Source organism: Mustela nigripes, chromosome 14, assembly GCF_022355385.1.
Source record: "Mustela nigripes isolate SB6536 chromosome 14, MUSNIG.SB6536, whole genome shotgun sequence".
Classification (NCBI taxonomy): domain Eukaryota; kingdom Metazoa; phylum Chordata; class Mammalia; order Carnivora; family Mustelidae; genus Mustela; species Mustela nigripes.
Window position 1 is genome coordinate 25,076,658 of NC_081570.1, and position 17,213 is coordinate 25,093,870.

General features: G+C 44.5%; 1 protein-coding gene across 1 annotated transcript in view; it reads right to left on the reverse strand.

The window, feature by feature from the left end:
- Positions 1–17,213, reverse strand: part of CSMD2 (CUB and Sushi multiple domains 2) — a 611,427-nt gene that overhangs the window by 126,101 nt on the left and 468,113 nt on the right. Inside the window, exons 29-31 of the mRNA XM_059377195.1 lie at positions 10,813–11,000; positions 1,636–1,830; positions 622–738 (exon numbers count right to left, since the gene is read on the reverse strand). Coding sequence (XP_059233178.1) covers positions 622–738; positions 1,636–1,830; positions 10,813–11,000 — 500 coding nt within the window. The remainder of the gene's footprint in view (positions 1–621; positions 739–1,635; positions 1,831–10,812; positions 11,001–17,213) is intronic.

Genomic DNA, 17,213 nt, shown 5'->3' on the forward strand with positions numbered 1-17,213 from the left:
TTGTCCCTTAGAATTTCCTGAATCCTCTAGGGATAGCAGGACTCTTTGATGTCCCCACTGCCAGGTGGCAAGTCTGGCTTCTTTTTGCCTGTGTCTCTTGGAATCTCGAGGTTTTTCCGCTGTCTCAGGACACTGACCTGCTCCTCACTTTTCTTCTTGGCCCTACCCATAGTTGCTGGACCAGGTTCCCAGTCTCAGATGGAACACTGAAGCATGGTGGTTCCCAGCTCTGTCCCACTCCTTCCTTCTTCCTGCCCTTTGGCCACCATCGCCTGGCTTCCCAATCAGCCTGGAACTGCAATCCGTCTATTGAGTCTTAGGCTGTGTTAGCCTCTGGTGTCTCTGCCTTCCCTCTGTCCTGGACAGTTCCTCCCTAGCCATATCCCCTGGTTCTGCTGGCCTCCCCAGGGCCCCTCCTCCCACGTGTGTCAGGAGTGTGCCTACAGTGTATCCTACTTCCACTTCATGGCATCTGCACCTACGTGACCTGCATAAGAGACTATTCTTTCCATTCCCATAATGGGAGTACAATTGAGAGTGGGATTGGGATACAACTGAGAAGGGCCAGAGACCTTGGAAGAGGTCCAAAAACATACAAACAGACATGCAACACCTCCATACCATAGTCCTTGGGCACGGTGACAAAATAGAGGCAGATCTGTCCACTGGTGTAGTTCTGGGGGTAGTTGGGAGACAAGACTACTCCATCTGAACCCACATACTGTCCCCCACAGGGGGCTGAAAGAGAAACAAGAGAGGGTCAGGTGACCTTGCAGACCTCTCATCAACAGTTGTCTTCTGTTCTGCCCACCCCTAGCCTGAGCCACTGGTCCTGGTGGGGCTGCCTGAGGGTTGCAGCCACTAGGGTGGAGGAAGGGAGTTCTGAAGACATCCCTGGCTGGCATATGGCCCAAAACCCACCCTGATGCCATCCAAGGCCCTCCAGGCCACAAGTTAGATCTTGCCCCTCTAACTAGTAATACTCTTATCAATCCCTAGAGGCACAGGGGCCTGGGATTGATCTTCTGCCCCTGGCTGAGGCTTCCCCCAGGCAGTTAGTGTCTAATAAGTAGACAGCTGAAGATCCCAGAGTAGCCCCACTGGGAGCAACATGCAACCCAGCCACCTTCTGTTCCCTTCCATGGTGCCCACTTCCACAAGTGGTGGCCCTGAGTGTCAGCTCCTCTCCCCTGGGTAAAGGGGCCTCCTTGCTTTCCAACTTGGATGGCCACCAAGCTCCTGAAGTTCTGAGACTCTATCCCATGCCTCTTGCATGGGCCCCGTGGCTGAGCCAGACCCCACTGGCCTTAGTTTTACACATCCAACCTCTCAGTGACTCTTCCTAGGCTCAGAAACATGTCCAGGTCACCTTTAAACTCCCATCTCCCTTATACGAGCTGGTGGCACGTCTGGGGGCCCCTGTGAGTGGGTGTGGGAACACTGTGATCTGAGAGTGAGGGCATGTTGATAGGGGCTGTACAGCTGGTAGAATTACCAGCCTCTCTCATTCACAGTGAACACAAGGGGCCCACTCTGAGGGCCATTTCTCACCTCTCCCTTCCCCCAGCCAATAGCCCCTTCTGCCGCTGGCATGCTCTCACTCCCTCCAACCCCTTCCCGTCCCCACTCCGCCACCTGTGCACACTGGTCGGGGATTGTTCCATGCGGGCTTCCCATCAGGTCCCAGGACACAGCTGAGGGTAGAGGCACCCTCAACCTCATAACCCCCGTGGCAGTAGTAGGTGATGGAGGAGCCCAGCTTCAGGTCGGACCCCACTCGTGTGCCATTCTTGATGGAACCAGGATCAAAACATGACTCCCGTGGGTTTTCTAGAAAGAAGAAACACACACACACACACACACACACACACACACACACACACACAGGACTCATTAGCGACCTAAGTCCATGGTGCACCCAAGAAAAGACTCTGACTTGAATTAGCCACAGAGCATATGAAGATTTGGGATTGGTGGTCCTTCCTTTAGGTGAAGAATTAAATTTTCCTTTTTCTCCCACATTCTTGTCCTGACCCACAAAGGAGCAAGTCACAGCCAAACACTGGGGGCCTTTTGTCATTCCTTGACTCACTCCTCTCCAAGAGAGGCTGCCTGCTCTCACCCATACCTGGGAGGGACTTCTGAGAGCATGGGTACCAATACATAGATTTAGGAAGGAAGTAGGAAACCCCACTTCAAGCCCTCAGCTTTCTAGGGTTAAATAGTTTTCCAGGATTATGCACGGGGGTATTGGGTGCTTGCTACTTTATTAAAACAGTAGTGTTTTTCCATTTGATTTTCATTGCATATATGTCTTCCCAATTAGGCATTCCATGAGGTGCCTAACAGACCCCTTCTCTGCCCCTCTATGTTGGATGAGACTGAACTTGGTGCTGCCTGAGCAGTTGAGTGCACTAGTTGGGACCCCACATCTCTGGAGAAGGGTACTCTGCAGCCTCCCTCACCATTAGCTGGAAATCCTGAGCAGATCCTGGGAGCCAGTGTTCACATGTACCCATTGCTCCTTTTCCTCATCCAAAAGACCGCTCATCCAAATACCATTGGTGGTGTCATGGCTGGGCAACGTCAGGACACAACTGAGGCTGGGCAGGGTGAGGGACATGCCCCTGGGTGTCAGGGCTCCATTTGGCTGCTGGAGGCTACCCTACAGGGAGGTCTAGAGATTGGGGCTCACAAAAAAGTGCCAGCAGCCCTTTCAGGAGGACTCAGAAGTTCAAATAGCAGATTTAAGAAGAAAGAGACAGAATAGAAAGGATCAGAGTTCAGAGATGAATAGCTGAGGAATTTTGCTGAGGCTGTCATTGTCACTTGGACATATTTTAGGCCACTTTTCCGAGGCAGCCACTGCTTGGGGGTGCTACTCAGCTGCTAGTCAGCTCACTGACTGATTGGATGGGGCTCTGAGAGTCCAGGGTCCTGCCAAGTCCGGCCACTCTTGCACCGGAGCCCTTATGATGGTCCTGCTCTTTGTCTTTGATGATAGCTAAGGGTGCAGTGGTCCCAGATATACTATTGCATTTAAATTAGTCTGGGACCCAGAAAATGGTCCCTCGTCTAGCAGACGTCCCCTCAGTGGCTTCCTTATGCACCCTGTGCTGTGTCACCTTTAACCCCTCATCAAATCTGTCTTCTCTTGAAGCCTACTGGCTCTGGCCAGAATACAACTGGTCCATTGGTTGACCCATCTGAGAATCACAGAGACACAAGGAACTGTCACCATCTTTTATTTCATCTCTCCTTTTAACAAGTGACAGCAGGTCAAACCTAATTTGAAGTTCCAAGAAATTAGGTAACTTAGGACTAGGTTGACACAGCTTATAAGGGGATGATGACTAGCTGTGGCACCCAATATCCATTTCCCCTCTTTGTCCTTAAATAATAGAAACCAGATTTTGTCAGAGTATCAAGATACCAGCTAAAATCCATACATTCTGACCTCCAAGCAGCTACATCTGGCCAAAGAGACATAAATACAGTTAAGTCAGAGAGTTTCCTGTCCTACTCAGAGTATAAGCCCAAATCCTTACAGGCCTACAAGCCCTGCAACTTCTACTCCTAATCCTTACCCCTCTATGATCTTGATCTCAACTCCTATCATCCCTTTGATAACTTTGCTCCAACCACATTGGCCTCTGTGCATGGAATATTCCTCCATCCACATGCTCTCACTCTCTCTCATCTCTTTCAGGATTTAATACAGTGTCTTCTTCTCAGAGACACTTCCTTGACCAGCTACTTAAATTTTTGATATTCCTCTCCCCACCACTCTCGGTCACCTTTCTCTGTACTGGCATTAATACTATCTCATGTACTATATATTTACCCAGTTTTTTTCTATCTCCCTACAAGAGAATGTAGGTTCCATGAAGCAGTTATCCAGTTTTTATCTACTGTTCTAGTCCAGTGCCTGGTACATGGTAGGCACTCAATAAATATTTCTTAAATGGATAAATTTGGGACATCAAGAAAGACTGCTTAAGAGAAAGTGACTCAGCTGAGAGAATGCTCATTGGCGCTTTATTCCTTCTTTCCTCCTTCCCCCAGTCTGAACTCAGACATGATGGCTGAAACTCCAGTCACCATCTTAGATCCTGAGATAGCCATGAAAATGGGAGCCATGTCTCAGCATGGTAGGACAGAAAGACAAGAGCATTGGGGATGGGGGTCACCTCATCATCCCAGGATGACAATCTCTATATTTCTTTTATGGGAAGGAGAACAAACTTCTACCTCATAGAAGAAGCTGTGATTTTGGATAACAGCTGGGCATGTCTGTCCCAGAACTTCACACCATCAGAAAGTCCTTTCTTCCCTTCTCTGTATGGCAAAAACTCCTATAATTTTTAATGCCACTGTCTTTTGAACAAGTTTCCTGAACTTTGCCTTCTGTCTGGCAAAATTCTGTTTTTATTTCCTGAATTATAGCATGTGTGACATTAACTTGGTAGGTTGGTTAAGTGTATTTCTTTCCAGTGGATTCTGGACTCCTAAAGGACAGGACCATCACCTATTCTCTTCATAACCCTGGCAATTATCACAGTACTTGATATTAGAGCCTGCTCTGTTTGGCACATAATGGATGCTTAACAAATGAATGCTGAATTGATTGGCTGAACACCTCAGGACTTGGCAAATCCACAATCACATCAGCAATTCCAAATACAGACTGTATTTTATAGTTTCTCACATGTCAGAGCAAGAAGAGCTCATCATTCCAAACATTATCCCATTAATGAAAATGACAAGGATAATGATAATGATGATAGCTCCTTACAGAGGGATATCACGTTATAATTTTCAAAGTACCTTCCAATCTGTTATCTCATTTCTGCCTCACAAAGGCCTCTGAAGCAGACAGGGCCAGGTGTGTTCCTATTCAGGTTACAGATGAGAAATGTGGTGATCAGAGAGGCTAAATGAGTTTCCTAGGCCATTCAGCTGGGAAGAAGTAGAATTAAGACAAAAATCAGGTCTTTAGTCAGCCAGACCAGAGCTCAGATGTGAATGATAAAACTATAATGACTGAAACGTCATTGGGATAATAATAAATAAAAACCATGCCCTCTAAAACAAGAATAATAAAAGAACCAGCTTCTTTTTGTCTAATAGATAAGGAACATTTCTAAACACTGTAATAGCAAGACATTGAAAATAGCAATCCACACACCCAAGCAGTAAGGAACTGGTTAACAAGGCTGGATTACAGCCATCCACTGAAATACAAGCAGGCTTTAAAAAGAATTGCAAAAGTCTTTGAATACAAATATGGAAAGACGACCAAGATCGATCATTGGACAAAAACCAAAACAAAGTAAAAACAAACCCATGTGACATATTAGTACAGATGGTATGATCTCTATTCACATGGAACAGAGATCAGCAAACTACAGCCCACAGTCTCACTGACTGTTTTTTTTATATAAAGTTTTAAAAAAGTTTTATTGGAACACAGCCATACCTATCTGTTTAAATACTGCCTATGGCTGTTTTAGCATCACAAGAGCAGAGTTGAGCAGATGTAACAGAGAGCTCTGGCCTGCCCAGCTTAACTATTGTCTGGTCCCTTACAGAAAAAGTTTGCTAACCCTTGTTCTAGAATTCACGCTACCTTTTATTCACATAAAATATCTGGAATGAGATAAAAAATCATTAATAATGATACTTCAGGGAATGGTAGTAGTGGGAGGTGTTACATTTTTAGAGTACATCTTATGTGCTTCTATATTGCTTGAATTTTTCCAACAAACACATGCTACTTTTAAAATAGGCAACCATGAATATATTTCTAATTTCAATTTAAGGAAGAAAGACCCATGGAAGTGGTGGGTGGTGGTAGTGTGGTAGGGAAATCAGGTGTGGAATTCTGGTTGTAACTCCTTGGCCCATAATGTTACATCCAAGGGTTTGAAAGAGAAAATAGGTACTGTTTAGTACCTTCTGGTAGAAGCTGACCTGGGCCTTTCCTGAGTTATTTCAGATATTCTACCGCAGGTTTCAAACTCTTCTTCTGAACTTCTTCAAACTCCCTCTGTCTGCAACACTCCCCAGGCCTGTTCTCACACAGTGGGGTTCTTCTCAACCTTGAGGTCTCTGTTTAAATATCACACACTGGGCGAGGTCCTCACCTTCACCAACTGCCATTCTATGGTTGACTTCCCATTTCTCTTCCTCATAGCAGCTTTCTCTTTCCTAATATCTGCTTCTAACTCCTTGTTGGTCTACTTATGTACTGTCTATTTCCCTCACTCACCTTGAAGGTACCTTAGGGTGGGGGCCATGACCATTGTGCTCACCACTGCAGCCTCCATATTCAGGATAGGGCATGGCAGGAAGTGGGAGCTCAATAGCATTTGTTGAATGGATGAATGGTCTCTACACTCATGCATGGATGTCCTAGCCTGTCTCAGGAGGAAGAGGCCACCACACCTGATGGAAGATGACAAGAAAGTCTCCCCCCACCCACACACCCATTCTTCTGATGTTTTTGGCTTGGAGAAAGACACTAAGTCTCTCTGGGTCTCATTTTTAGTAATTATATAAAAAACCAGGATCCTTCTTATTTCCTATTTTTCCTTCCAGTAAAGGGTAAAGCTAACCAGGTAGCTGAATTCAGATGAGAATGCCTCAGAGCATGGTCCTATAGAAGTCCACAAATAACACGACTGCATTCAGAATCATCTAGAAGACCTATCTAGAATGACTTAGACAACACAACCTCCTTCCAGGTGCAACTGGACAGAGACACCTACAACCTTGCCCATCACTGTCTTCTAAGTAGGTGAATATCCAAGACTTATAGGTAACAGAAATGTCTATCCATCTGATTGTCCTGAGGATGTGAAGTCCATGGAGGCAGGAACTTTGTTTTTTTCCCCGCTTTGTTCTCAGCCCCTATATCAGTGTCTGGCATACAGAAGGTGCTAAGTAAATATTTATTGAGTGAACAAAAGAGTAAAACTGCATGACTTGCCCTTGGCCCTAATGAAAAAGCTTAATTCCATGGCACTGTTCAGTGGATGCTTGCCTGAATCCTGGTCAGTCTTAAGGTCCTTTGGGATTTGGAATTGCGACCTAGACTAGGAAGTGATTCAGGATCAAAAGTGAGGCCACCATACTTGTCCTAGAAGAAGCAATGAACATGCATCTATAGAGAGAAGAGAATGTAGCAGATGCTCAGGAAAAAGCAGGGAGGAGACCAAGTGGTCCTGGAGATAGGAGGTAATCTCAACCTTTGACTCTTCCTTCCTGATTCCAGTCCCTTGGATGTTTATGCTTCCTGCCCTTGAGCTCTTGTCTTTTAAAAATATGTTCCCTTTTTGTGTTAAGAGAAAGGGAGTTTTTGTTATGTGTACTGTTAAGATATAGAACCTCTCATCTTAAATTATTTTGGCCATTAATTTTCTTATAAGACAGTTTTGTCTCAAGTTTGTTTGAACATGTCTTTTTTTTTTGCATTTTTATAATAAATTATGAGTGGATCTCTTGATTTGAAACTAAATGACCCCTGAGTCAGCTGCAACCACACTGTTTCTGATTCCCACTTGGGAATTTGGCAAGATGTGGGGAAAGGTCCTAGTCTATATATGTCTCCAGTCAGAGGAGGGGTTGACCTCAGACCGTGGTCTTCACTAGACTAAGCCCAGCAGAATCTGGCAACATCTCTCTACATCACTCCTCTCATCTCCCAAACCAGGACACTTGAAGCCACAGCTCCTGGGAGACCCAGATACTCAACATTCGAGGAGATTCAGGGCTCCTGGACAAAAGACAAGACAGCATTCTGCCTCTGAACACAGGATGGCATCTACATGGATGAGGCCAATGCTTCTCTTCCTGAGGATCCAGACCTCCCTCAGTGTGCTGGTCCTGATGGGCTGCATCTCAGTGTATGGTGCTCTGTGGACTCGCGCAGCATATTTGCCATGGGTTGGAGACATATATAGGACACACACACACACCATACATATTCATGCTATGAACATTTCACACTCAGGTGTGTGCAAAACATCATCTCATACTTTGTATCTTCAGTAAACAGAAAATGTACTACATTTGACGGGGCTAGCCCCATGAGGAGGGTTCCAAACTCTTCTCTCTTCCAAACGAGAGCAGAACACATGAAATATCCATTTCTCAGGAAAGAAGGCAACAGATGGAGAATGTGGATCAACGTGTGCACCAAGTAGCTCCTGGTGTTGGGCACTGTGCTGGGGGTTGTATCTGTTTCCTATCCCACACCAGCTCTTTCACCCAGTGCTTTGTCCTTCTTTGATGGGTGAGGCAGGGATGCTCAGAGAATGTAAAGGGCTTGCTTAACACAGTTCATAAGTGATGAAGGCCACCCCATAAAGATACTGAGTATGGCAGGGATATCACTGAGGCCATGGGATCCGGTAGCAGAGTGGGTCCATTCCAGGAATCCAGGGATCCTGAGATGGGGAGAAGACCACCGTGGGGGCAAGGCAGAGGGTCCCTGGGTCCCATAAAATGGGCTGCCTGACCAGAGGCTAGGGCCATAGCAGTGAGATGGCTGATATTAGGGAGTATGCTATCTGAGAAAGAAGGAAGGAAGGCTGCCTCAGGCCTCACCAGGCACCTCCCACCCCAGACAGGCACATTTGTCTTGGGGCTTGAACAACAGATGCCAACAAGGTGGCCGAGGGTGCATTGGCTGGCATCCCCTTTCCTCTTCCCTTGTAACTGGTCTCCTTCAGCCTCTTGGCTGGCTCAGATGGCTGCCTGGAAGGTCTTACTGAGGCTGTGTTTTAGAGCTGGGGACCCCTCCAGGTGCAGTCTTGGGCCGACAGCTGGAAGTGGGAAGGGCTTTGGGAAAGGGGGCCCGGAAGTGTGGCTCTAGCCTGTGTTTTCAGTGAAGGGGACTGGGGAAGAGGTGGCTGCAGCCAGGATGCCGTGAACCCATGAACTTATTGCATCCAGGGACAATGAGCTGAAGTCCTTTTGTGAAGAAGCTGGAAGGGGTGACTTCTGGGGTGACATTTTGGAATCTCCACCCAGGAGAAGTCCCCAGCTAGGACATGCTGGAGGTGGCTAAGGCCAGGGTTAAAAGCCATCACTTGTGGTGGATCCAAGTGTCATGCTTGTGTGACCCTTTCTGGTCATTCTCAGTCACTTGAGTGTGGGTGTGACACAGGGTGTTGTTTTGCAAGGCTGCAACAGAATGGCCAGGGGGCAGGGAGCTTAGGGTACTTCTGTGCGTGCAATGGAAGAAAAATGAAGATGATAATATAGCAGTGGGGATGGCAGTGGCAGAGTGATGGTCCTGGGCGGAGTCTAAGTCATGCCTCCCCTAGAATTCCACACTATGTAACCATATTTGTTCTGACACCAGTGCATGCAGAAGGGTTTGGGAACAGCAGGTTTACTGATAGACAGCCGGTGTCTGGAGGAAGAGAGGTTGGCAAAATATCCATTATCCAGGCCAGCCCCATGAGGAGAGAAGACCACGGCAAGACATTCTCTATTTTGTGCACTAAGTATCTTCTAGAACTTTATCTGACAAAAGAGCAGTGATTTCGAAGATCTCGATGTGTTGATGGATGTGAAGTACTTAGGACCGTGCTGGCAGTGGATTAGCTCTTGTTATGATTGGTATTATTTGTGAGTGTATGTGAGACATTCCCAGCAGTTGCCAGAAATATTTAATTAAGGAACCCTTTAAAAGGTTGCTGAGGTCCGACACTATGCAAGTGGGGCCATGAGCCAGAAACTTTTTAATTTTAACGGGTAATATGACCCCATTTGTCCACACAGGCTGATGAGGCCCGGGTGAACTTGGGTTAGCGCACCAATAACAAAATCAATCATCTCTAGAGTATCTGTAGAGTGTTTAGCACCTACTGGGCATTGTACTCCTACATATAATATGTAGGTATAAAATATGTTTTAATTTTAACCTTCTGCAGCATAATTATTATTACCACCACTTTATAGATGGAGGGACGGGTTCCAAGAGATAATAACTTGCCAAGTGCACAAATCAAGCAAGAAGTGGGGCTAGGATTTGCATGATGGTGTCTGGGATAATTAGTGAAGAAGAAAAGGTCACCCAGAGAATAACAGGGTAGAAGCACTCGGAGCAGCTGGGAGCCTGGAGCCTCTCTTATTCTTGCTGTTGGAAAATTACGGAGCACCTGCTATGTGCCAGGTGCCAGACCAAGGGCTCTGAAGCTCAGGGTCATGGATCCTCACGTGTCTGTGAGGCAGGGATCAGCCTACCAGCATTTTGTGATGAGAGAATGGAGGCTTTGAGAGGTTCAGGAACCTGCCCAAGGCCACATGGCTGCGAAGTAGAGAATGTGAGCCTGGGATGCAGTTCACTGGTCATCTAGACTGTGTGTGTCTAGAGGGAGATGTTTATGGGAGCGTGGCTGTACCCATTCCTTCACAGTCTGTCTTGGGCCACCTGAGTGCTGCAGTGGCAGCCCTGCGTGGTGGGGACAGAGGCCAGATGCCTCAGAAGCCTAAAATATGAAGAAACCCGTGCTGATCCCTGCTTTGACTGCTTTGCTTCAGCTTGCGAGGACTGACCGTCACAGGAAAAGGACAGAAGAGGAGCAGGGATGTGGCAATAGAAATGAGGTGCGAGCAGAGTGCCGGCCCCGCTATCTCCCCGGCCTGGGGCACATGGGAAGGAAAGACTAGGCCACCTGGAGGGCCACAGGGCTGGGAGGGGCTCTGCCGGTGACCCCGCCTTTGCCCTCCTCGAGGCCCCTCCCCTCCGCCAGGTCTGCCTGGCCCTGCCCTCCCTATCCTCGGGTGCCAGGGTCCTACCTGTGTAGTCGATAGCGAAGCCCGCGCTGCTCACGGATGCATCACTGCGGAAGGCCAGGAAGAGGCTGTTGCTGCTGCTTTCAATGCGGCCGGGAAGCTGAGAGCCATAGAAGCTTCCTATGAGAGGGCTGAGAGAGTCCCGTCCGTCGTAGATATGGAGGAAGTCATAGCCAGGCTCCAAGTTAAAGCTGGGGAACAAAAACATCCCGCCCCCACCCCACTAAGGTCAGAAAAGGCTCTTGTTGGGCCTCAGGCTCAACTGGGGTAGGGGGACTCCCAGACAGTGAGCCCTCCACCCCATTGGTGCCTGGCTCCTGACTCTTCCCAGTGGGAGGGAGAGCCGGAAGCCCCGATGGTCTCCCAGTCAGGCAAGGACGTGGATAAGCCAGGCCTGGGGGCAGAGAAGACTGGTCTTCTTCTGGGCACTAAAGCCAATGCCCAGAAAGCTAGAGCTGAAAACCCAACATCCCTCTTTCTGAAAAAAAGTATTTTTAATTGAGCTACATTTGACATAGAATATTGTGTAGGGGGAGGAGTCAAGATGGCGGAGAAGTAGCAAGCTGAGACTGCTTCAGCTAGCCGGAGATCAGCTAGATAGCTTATCTAAAGATTGCAAACACCTGAAAATCCATCGGCAGATCGAAGAGAAGAAGAACAGCAATTCTGGAAACAGAAAAACAACCACTTTCTGAAAGGTGTTTTCTTTTTTAAAAAATTCTTTTCTTTTCTTTTCTTTTCTTTTCTTTTTTTCTTTCTTCCTTTTTGAACCTCTTTTTATCCCCTTTCTCCCCATTCACGATTTTGGATCTCTTCTAATTGGGTTAAAGCATATTTTCCTGGGGTTGTTGCCACCCTTTTAGTATTTTACTTGCCCCTTCATTTACTCTTATCTGGACAAAATGACAAGACGTAAAAATTCAACACAAAAAAAAGAACAAGAGGCAGTACCGAAGGCTAGGGACCTAATCAATACAGACATCGGTAATATGTCAGATCTAGAGTTCAGAATGACAATTCTCAAGGTTCTAGCCGGGCTCGAAAAAGGCATGGAAGATATTAGAGAAACCCTCTCGAGAGATATAAAAGCCCTTTCTGGAGAAATAAAAGAACTAAAATCTAACCAAGGTGAAATCAAAAAAGCTATTAATGAGGTGCAATCAAAAATGGAGGCTCTAACTGCTAGGATAAATGAGGCAGAAGAAAGAATTAGTGATATAGAAGACCAAATGACAGAGAATAAAGAAGCTGAGCAAAAGAGGGACAAACAGCTACTGGACCACGAGGGGAGAATTCGAGAGATAAGTGACACCATAAGACGAAACAACATTAGAATAATTGGGATTCCAGAAGAAGAAGAAAGTGAGAGGGGAGCAGAAGGTATACTGGAGAGAATTATTGGGGAGAATTTCCCCAATATGGCAAAGGGAACGAGCATCAAAATTCAGGAGGTTCAGAGAATGCCCCTCAAAATCAATAAGAATAGGCCCACACCCCGTCACCTAATAGTAAAATTTACAAGTCTCAATGACAAAGAGAAAATCCTGAAAGCAGCCCGGGAAAAGAAGTCTGTAACATACAATGGTAAAAATATTAGATTGGCAGCTGACTTATCCACAGAGACCTGGCAGGCCAGAAAGAGCTGGCATGATATTTTCAGAGCACTAAACGAGAAAAACATGCAGCCAAGAATACTATATCCAGCTAGGCTATCATTGAAAATAGAAGGAGAGATCAAAAGCTTCCAGGACAAACAACAACTGAAAGAATTTGCAAATACCAAACCAGCTCTACAGGAAATATTGAAAGGGGTCCTCTAAGCAAAGAGAGAGCCTACAAATGGTAGACCAGAAAGGAACAGAGACCATATACAGTAACAGTCACCTTACAGGCAATACAATGGCACTAAATTCATATCTCACAATAGTTACCCTGAATGTGAATGGGCTAAATGCCCCTGTCAAAAGACACAGGGTATCAGAATGGATAAAAAAACAAAACCCATCTATATGTTGCCTCCAAGAAACACATTTTAAGCCCGAAGACACCTCCAGATTTAAAGTGAGGGGGTGGAAAAGAATTTACCATGCTAATGGACATCAGAAGAAAGCAGGAGTGGCAATCCTTATATCAGATCAATTAGATTTTAAGCCAAAGACTATAATAAGAGATGAGGAAGGACACTATATCATACTCAAAGGGTCTGTTCAACAAGAAGATTTAACAATTTTAAATATCTATGCCCCCAACGTGGGAGCAGCCAACTATATAAACCAATTAATAACAAAATCAAAGAAACACATCAACAATAATACAATAATAGTAGGGGACTTTAACACTCCCCTCACTGAAATGGACAGGTCATCCAAGCAAAAGATCAGCAAGGAAATAAAGGCCTTAAACGACACACTGGACCAGATGGACATCACGGATATATTCAGAATATTTCATCCCAAAGCAACAGAATACACATTCTTCTCTAGTGCACATGGAACATTCTCCAGAATAGATCACATCCTCGGTCCTAAATCAGGACTCAACCGGTATCAAAAGATTGGGATCATTCCCTGCATATTTTCAGACCACAATGCTCTAAAGCTAGAACTCAACCACAAAAGGAAGTTTGGAAAGAACCCAAATACATGGAGACTAAACAGTATCCTTCTAAAGAATGAATGGGTCAACCGGGAAATTAAAGAAGAATTGAAAAAAATCATGGAAACAAATGATAATGAAAATACAACGGTTCAAAATCTGTGGGACACAACAAAGGCAGTCCTGAGAGGAAAATATATAGCGGTACAAGCCTTTCTCAAGAAACAAGAAAGGTCTCAGGTACACAACCTAACCCTACACCTAAAGGAGCTGGAGAAAGAACAAGAAAGAAACCCTAAGCCCAGCAGGAGAAGAGAAATCATAAAGATCAGAGCAGAAATCAATGAAATAGAAACCAAAAAAACAGTAGAACAAATCAACAAAACTAGGAGCTGGTTCTTTGAAAGAATTAATAAAATTGATAAACCCCTGGCCCGACTTATCAAAAAGAAAAGAGAAAGGACCCAAATAAATAAAATCATGAATGAAAGAGGAGAGATCACAACTAACACCAAAGAAATACAAACTATTATAAGAACATACTATGAGCAACTCTACGGCAATAAATTTGACAATCTGGAAGAAATGGATGCATTCCTAGAAACATATAAACTACCACAACTGAACCAGGAAGAAATAGAAAGCCTGAACAGACCCATAACCAGTAAGGAGATTGAAACAGTCATTAAAAATCTCCAAACAAACAAAAGCCCAGGGCCAGACGGCTTCCCGGGGGAATTCTACCAAACATTTAAAGAAGAACTAATTCCTATTCTCCTGAAACTGTTCCAAAAAATAGAAATGGAAGGAAAACTTCCAAACTCATTTTATGAGGCCAGCATCACCTTGATCCCAAAACCAGACAAGGATCCCACCAAAAAAGAGAGCTATAGACCGATATCCTTGATGAACACAGATGCGAAAATACTCAACAAAATACTAGCCAATAGGATTCAACAGTACATTAAAAGGATTATTCACCACGACCAAGTGGGATTTATTCCAGGGCTGCAAGGTTGGTTCAACATCCGCAAATCAGTCAATGTGATACAACACATCAATAAAAGAAAGAACAAGAACCATATGATACTCTCAATAGATGCTGAAAAAGCATTTGACAAAGTACAACATCCCTTCCTGATCAAAACTCTTCAAAGTGTAGGGATAGAGGGCACATACCTCAATATCATCAAAGCCATCTATGAAAAACCCACCGCAAATATCATTCTCAATGGAGAAAAACTGAAAGCTTTTCCGCTAAGGTCAGGAACACGGCAGGGATGTCCATTATCACCACTGCTATTCAACATCGTACTAGAGGTCCTAGCCTCAGCAATCAGACAACAAAAGGAAATTAAAGGCATCCAAATCGGCAAAGAAGAAGTCAAATTATCACTCTTCGCAGATGATATGATACTATATGTGGAAATCCCAAAAGACTCCACTCCAAAACTGCTAGAACTTGTACAGGAATTCAGTAAAGTGTCAGGATATAAAATCAATGCACAGAAATCAGTTGCATTTCTCTACACCAACAGCAAGACAGAAGAAAGAGATATTAAGGAGTCAATCCCATTTACAATTGCATCCAAAACCATAAGATACCTAGGAATAAACCTAACCAAAGAGACACAGAATCTATACTCAGAAAACTATAAAGTACTCATGAAAGAAATTGAGGAAGACACAAAGAAATGGAAAAATGTTCCATGCTCCTGGATTGGAAGAATAAATATTGTGAAAATGTCTATGCTACCTAAAGCAATCTACACATTTAATGCAATTCCTATCAAAGTACCATCCATCTTTTTCAAAGAAATGGAACAAATAATTCTAAAATTTATATGGAACCAGAAAAGACCTCGAATAGCCAAAGGGATATTGAAAAAGAAAGCCAACGTTGGTGGCATCACAATTCCGGACTTCAAGCTCTATTACAAAGCTGTCATCATCAAGACAGCATGGTACTGGCACAAAAACAGACACATAGATCAATGGAACAGAATAGAGAGCCCAGAAATAGACCCTCAAATCTATGGTCAACTAATCTTCGACAAAGCAGGAAAGAATGTCCAATGGAAAAAAGACAGCCTTTTCAATAAATGGTGCTGGGAAAATTGGACAGCCACATGCAGAAAAATGAAATTGGACCATTTCCTTACACCACACACGAAAATAGACTCAAAATGGATGAAGGACCTCAATGTACGAAAGGAATCCATCAAAATCCTTGAGGAGAACACGGGCAGCAACCTCTTCGACCTCTGCCGCAGCAACATCTTCCTAGGAACAACGCAAAAGGCAAGGGAAGCAAGGGAAAAAATGAACTACTGGGATTTCATCAAGATCAAAAGCTTTTGCACAGCAAAGGAAACAGTTAACAAAATCAAAAGACAACTGACAGAATGGGAGAAGATATTTGCAAACGACATATCAGATAAAGGACTAGTGTCCAGAATCTATAAAGAACTTAGCAAACTCAACACACAAAGAACAAATAATCCAATCAAGAAATGGGCAGAGGACATGAACAGACATTTCTGCAAAGAAGACATCCAGATGGCGAACAGACACATGAAAAAGTGCTCCATATCACTCGGCATCAGGGAAATACAAATCAAAACCACAATGAGATATCACCTCACACCAGTCAGAATGGCTAAAATAAACAAGTCAGGCAATGACAGATGCTGGCGAGGATGCGGAGAAAGGGGAACCCTCCTACACTGTTGGTGGGAATGCAAGCTGGTGCAGCCACTCTGGAAAACAGCATGGAGGTTCCTCAAAATGTTGAAAATAGAACTGCCCTATGACCCAGCAATTGCACTATTGGGTATTTACCCTAAAGATACAAATGTAGTGATCCAAAGGGACACATGCACCTGAATGTTTATAGCAGCAATGTCCACAATAGCCAAACTATGGAAAGAACCTAGATGTCCATCAACAGATGAATGGATCAAGAAGATGTGGTATATATACACAATGGAATACTATGCAGCCATCAAAAGAAATGAAATCTTGCCATTTGCAACAACGTGGATGGAACTAGAGCGTATCATGCTTAGCGAAATAAGTCAAGCAGAGAAAGACAACTATCATATGATCTCCCTGATATGAGGAAGTGGTGATGCAACATGGAGGCTTAAGTGGGTAGAAGAAGAATAAATGAAACGATGGGATTGGGAGGGAGACAAACCATAAGTGACTCTTAATCTCACAAAACAAACTGAGGGTTGCCGGGGGGAGGGGGTTTGGGAGAAGGGGGTGGGATTATGGACATTGGGGAGGGTATGTGCTTTGGTGAGTGCTGTGAAGTGTGTAAACCTGGTGATTCACAGACCTGTACCCCTGGGGATAAAAATATATGTTTATAAAAAATTAAAAAAAAAAATAAAGCATTTTCAATTAAAAAAAAAAAAAAAAAAAAGAAGCCAATCCTGATGTCCCAGGTATAGCCTGGAAAGTTAAACTGCTGGAGGGCTAATATAGATGGCATTTACACCTTTTATGCCATATCTTGCATTGTCTAGATACAAATTTAGACTCCTGTGATTCTTGCAAAATCACAAGAAGGCTTCTTACTTTCTTCCCTAGGATTTCTCTAATATTGGAAACTAATGGTTCCTGAGCACTTTGACCAATAGGGAATGGAGATCCAGTAAATAACTATTTTCCACTTCACTATTTTGAATGGACAATGTTAAATTTCATTTCACTTTGTGCTTCATTGGGATTGATTCCCACTTGCCCGTGGTGGTAACCAAATTAATAAAACACCCTTGAGGGTGCCTGGTTGGCTCAGTTGG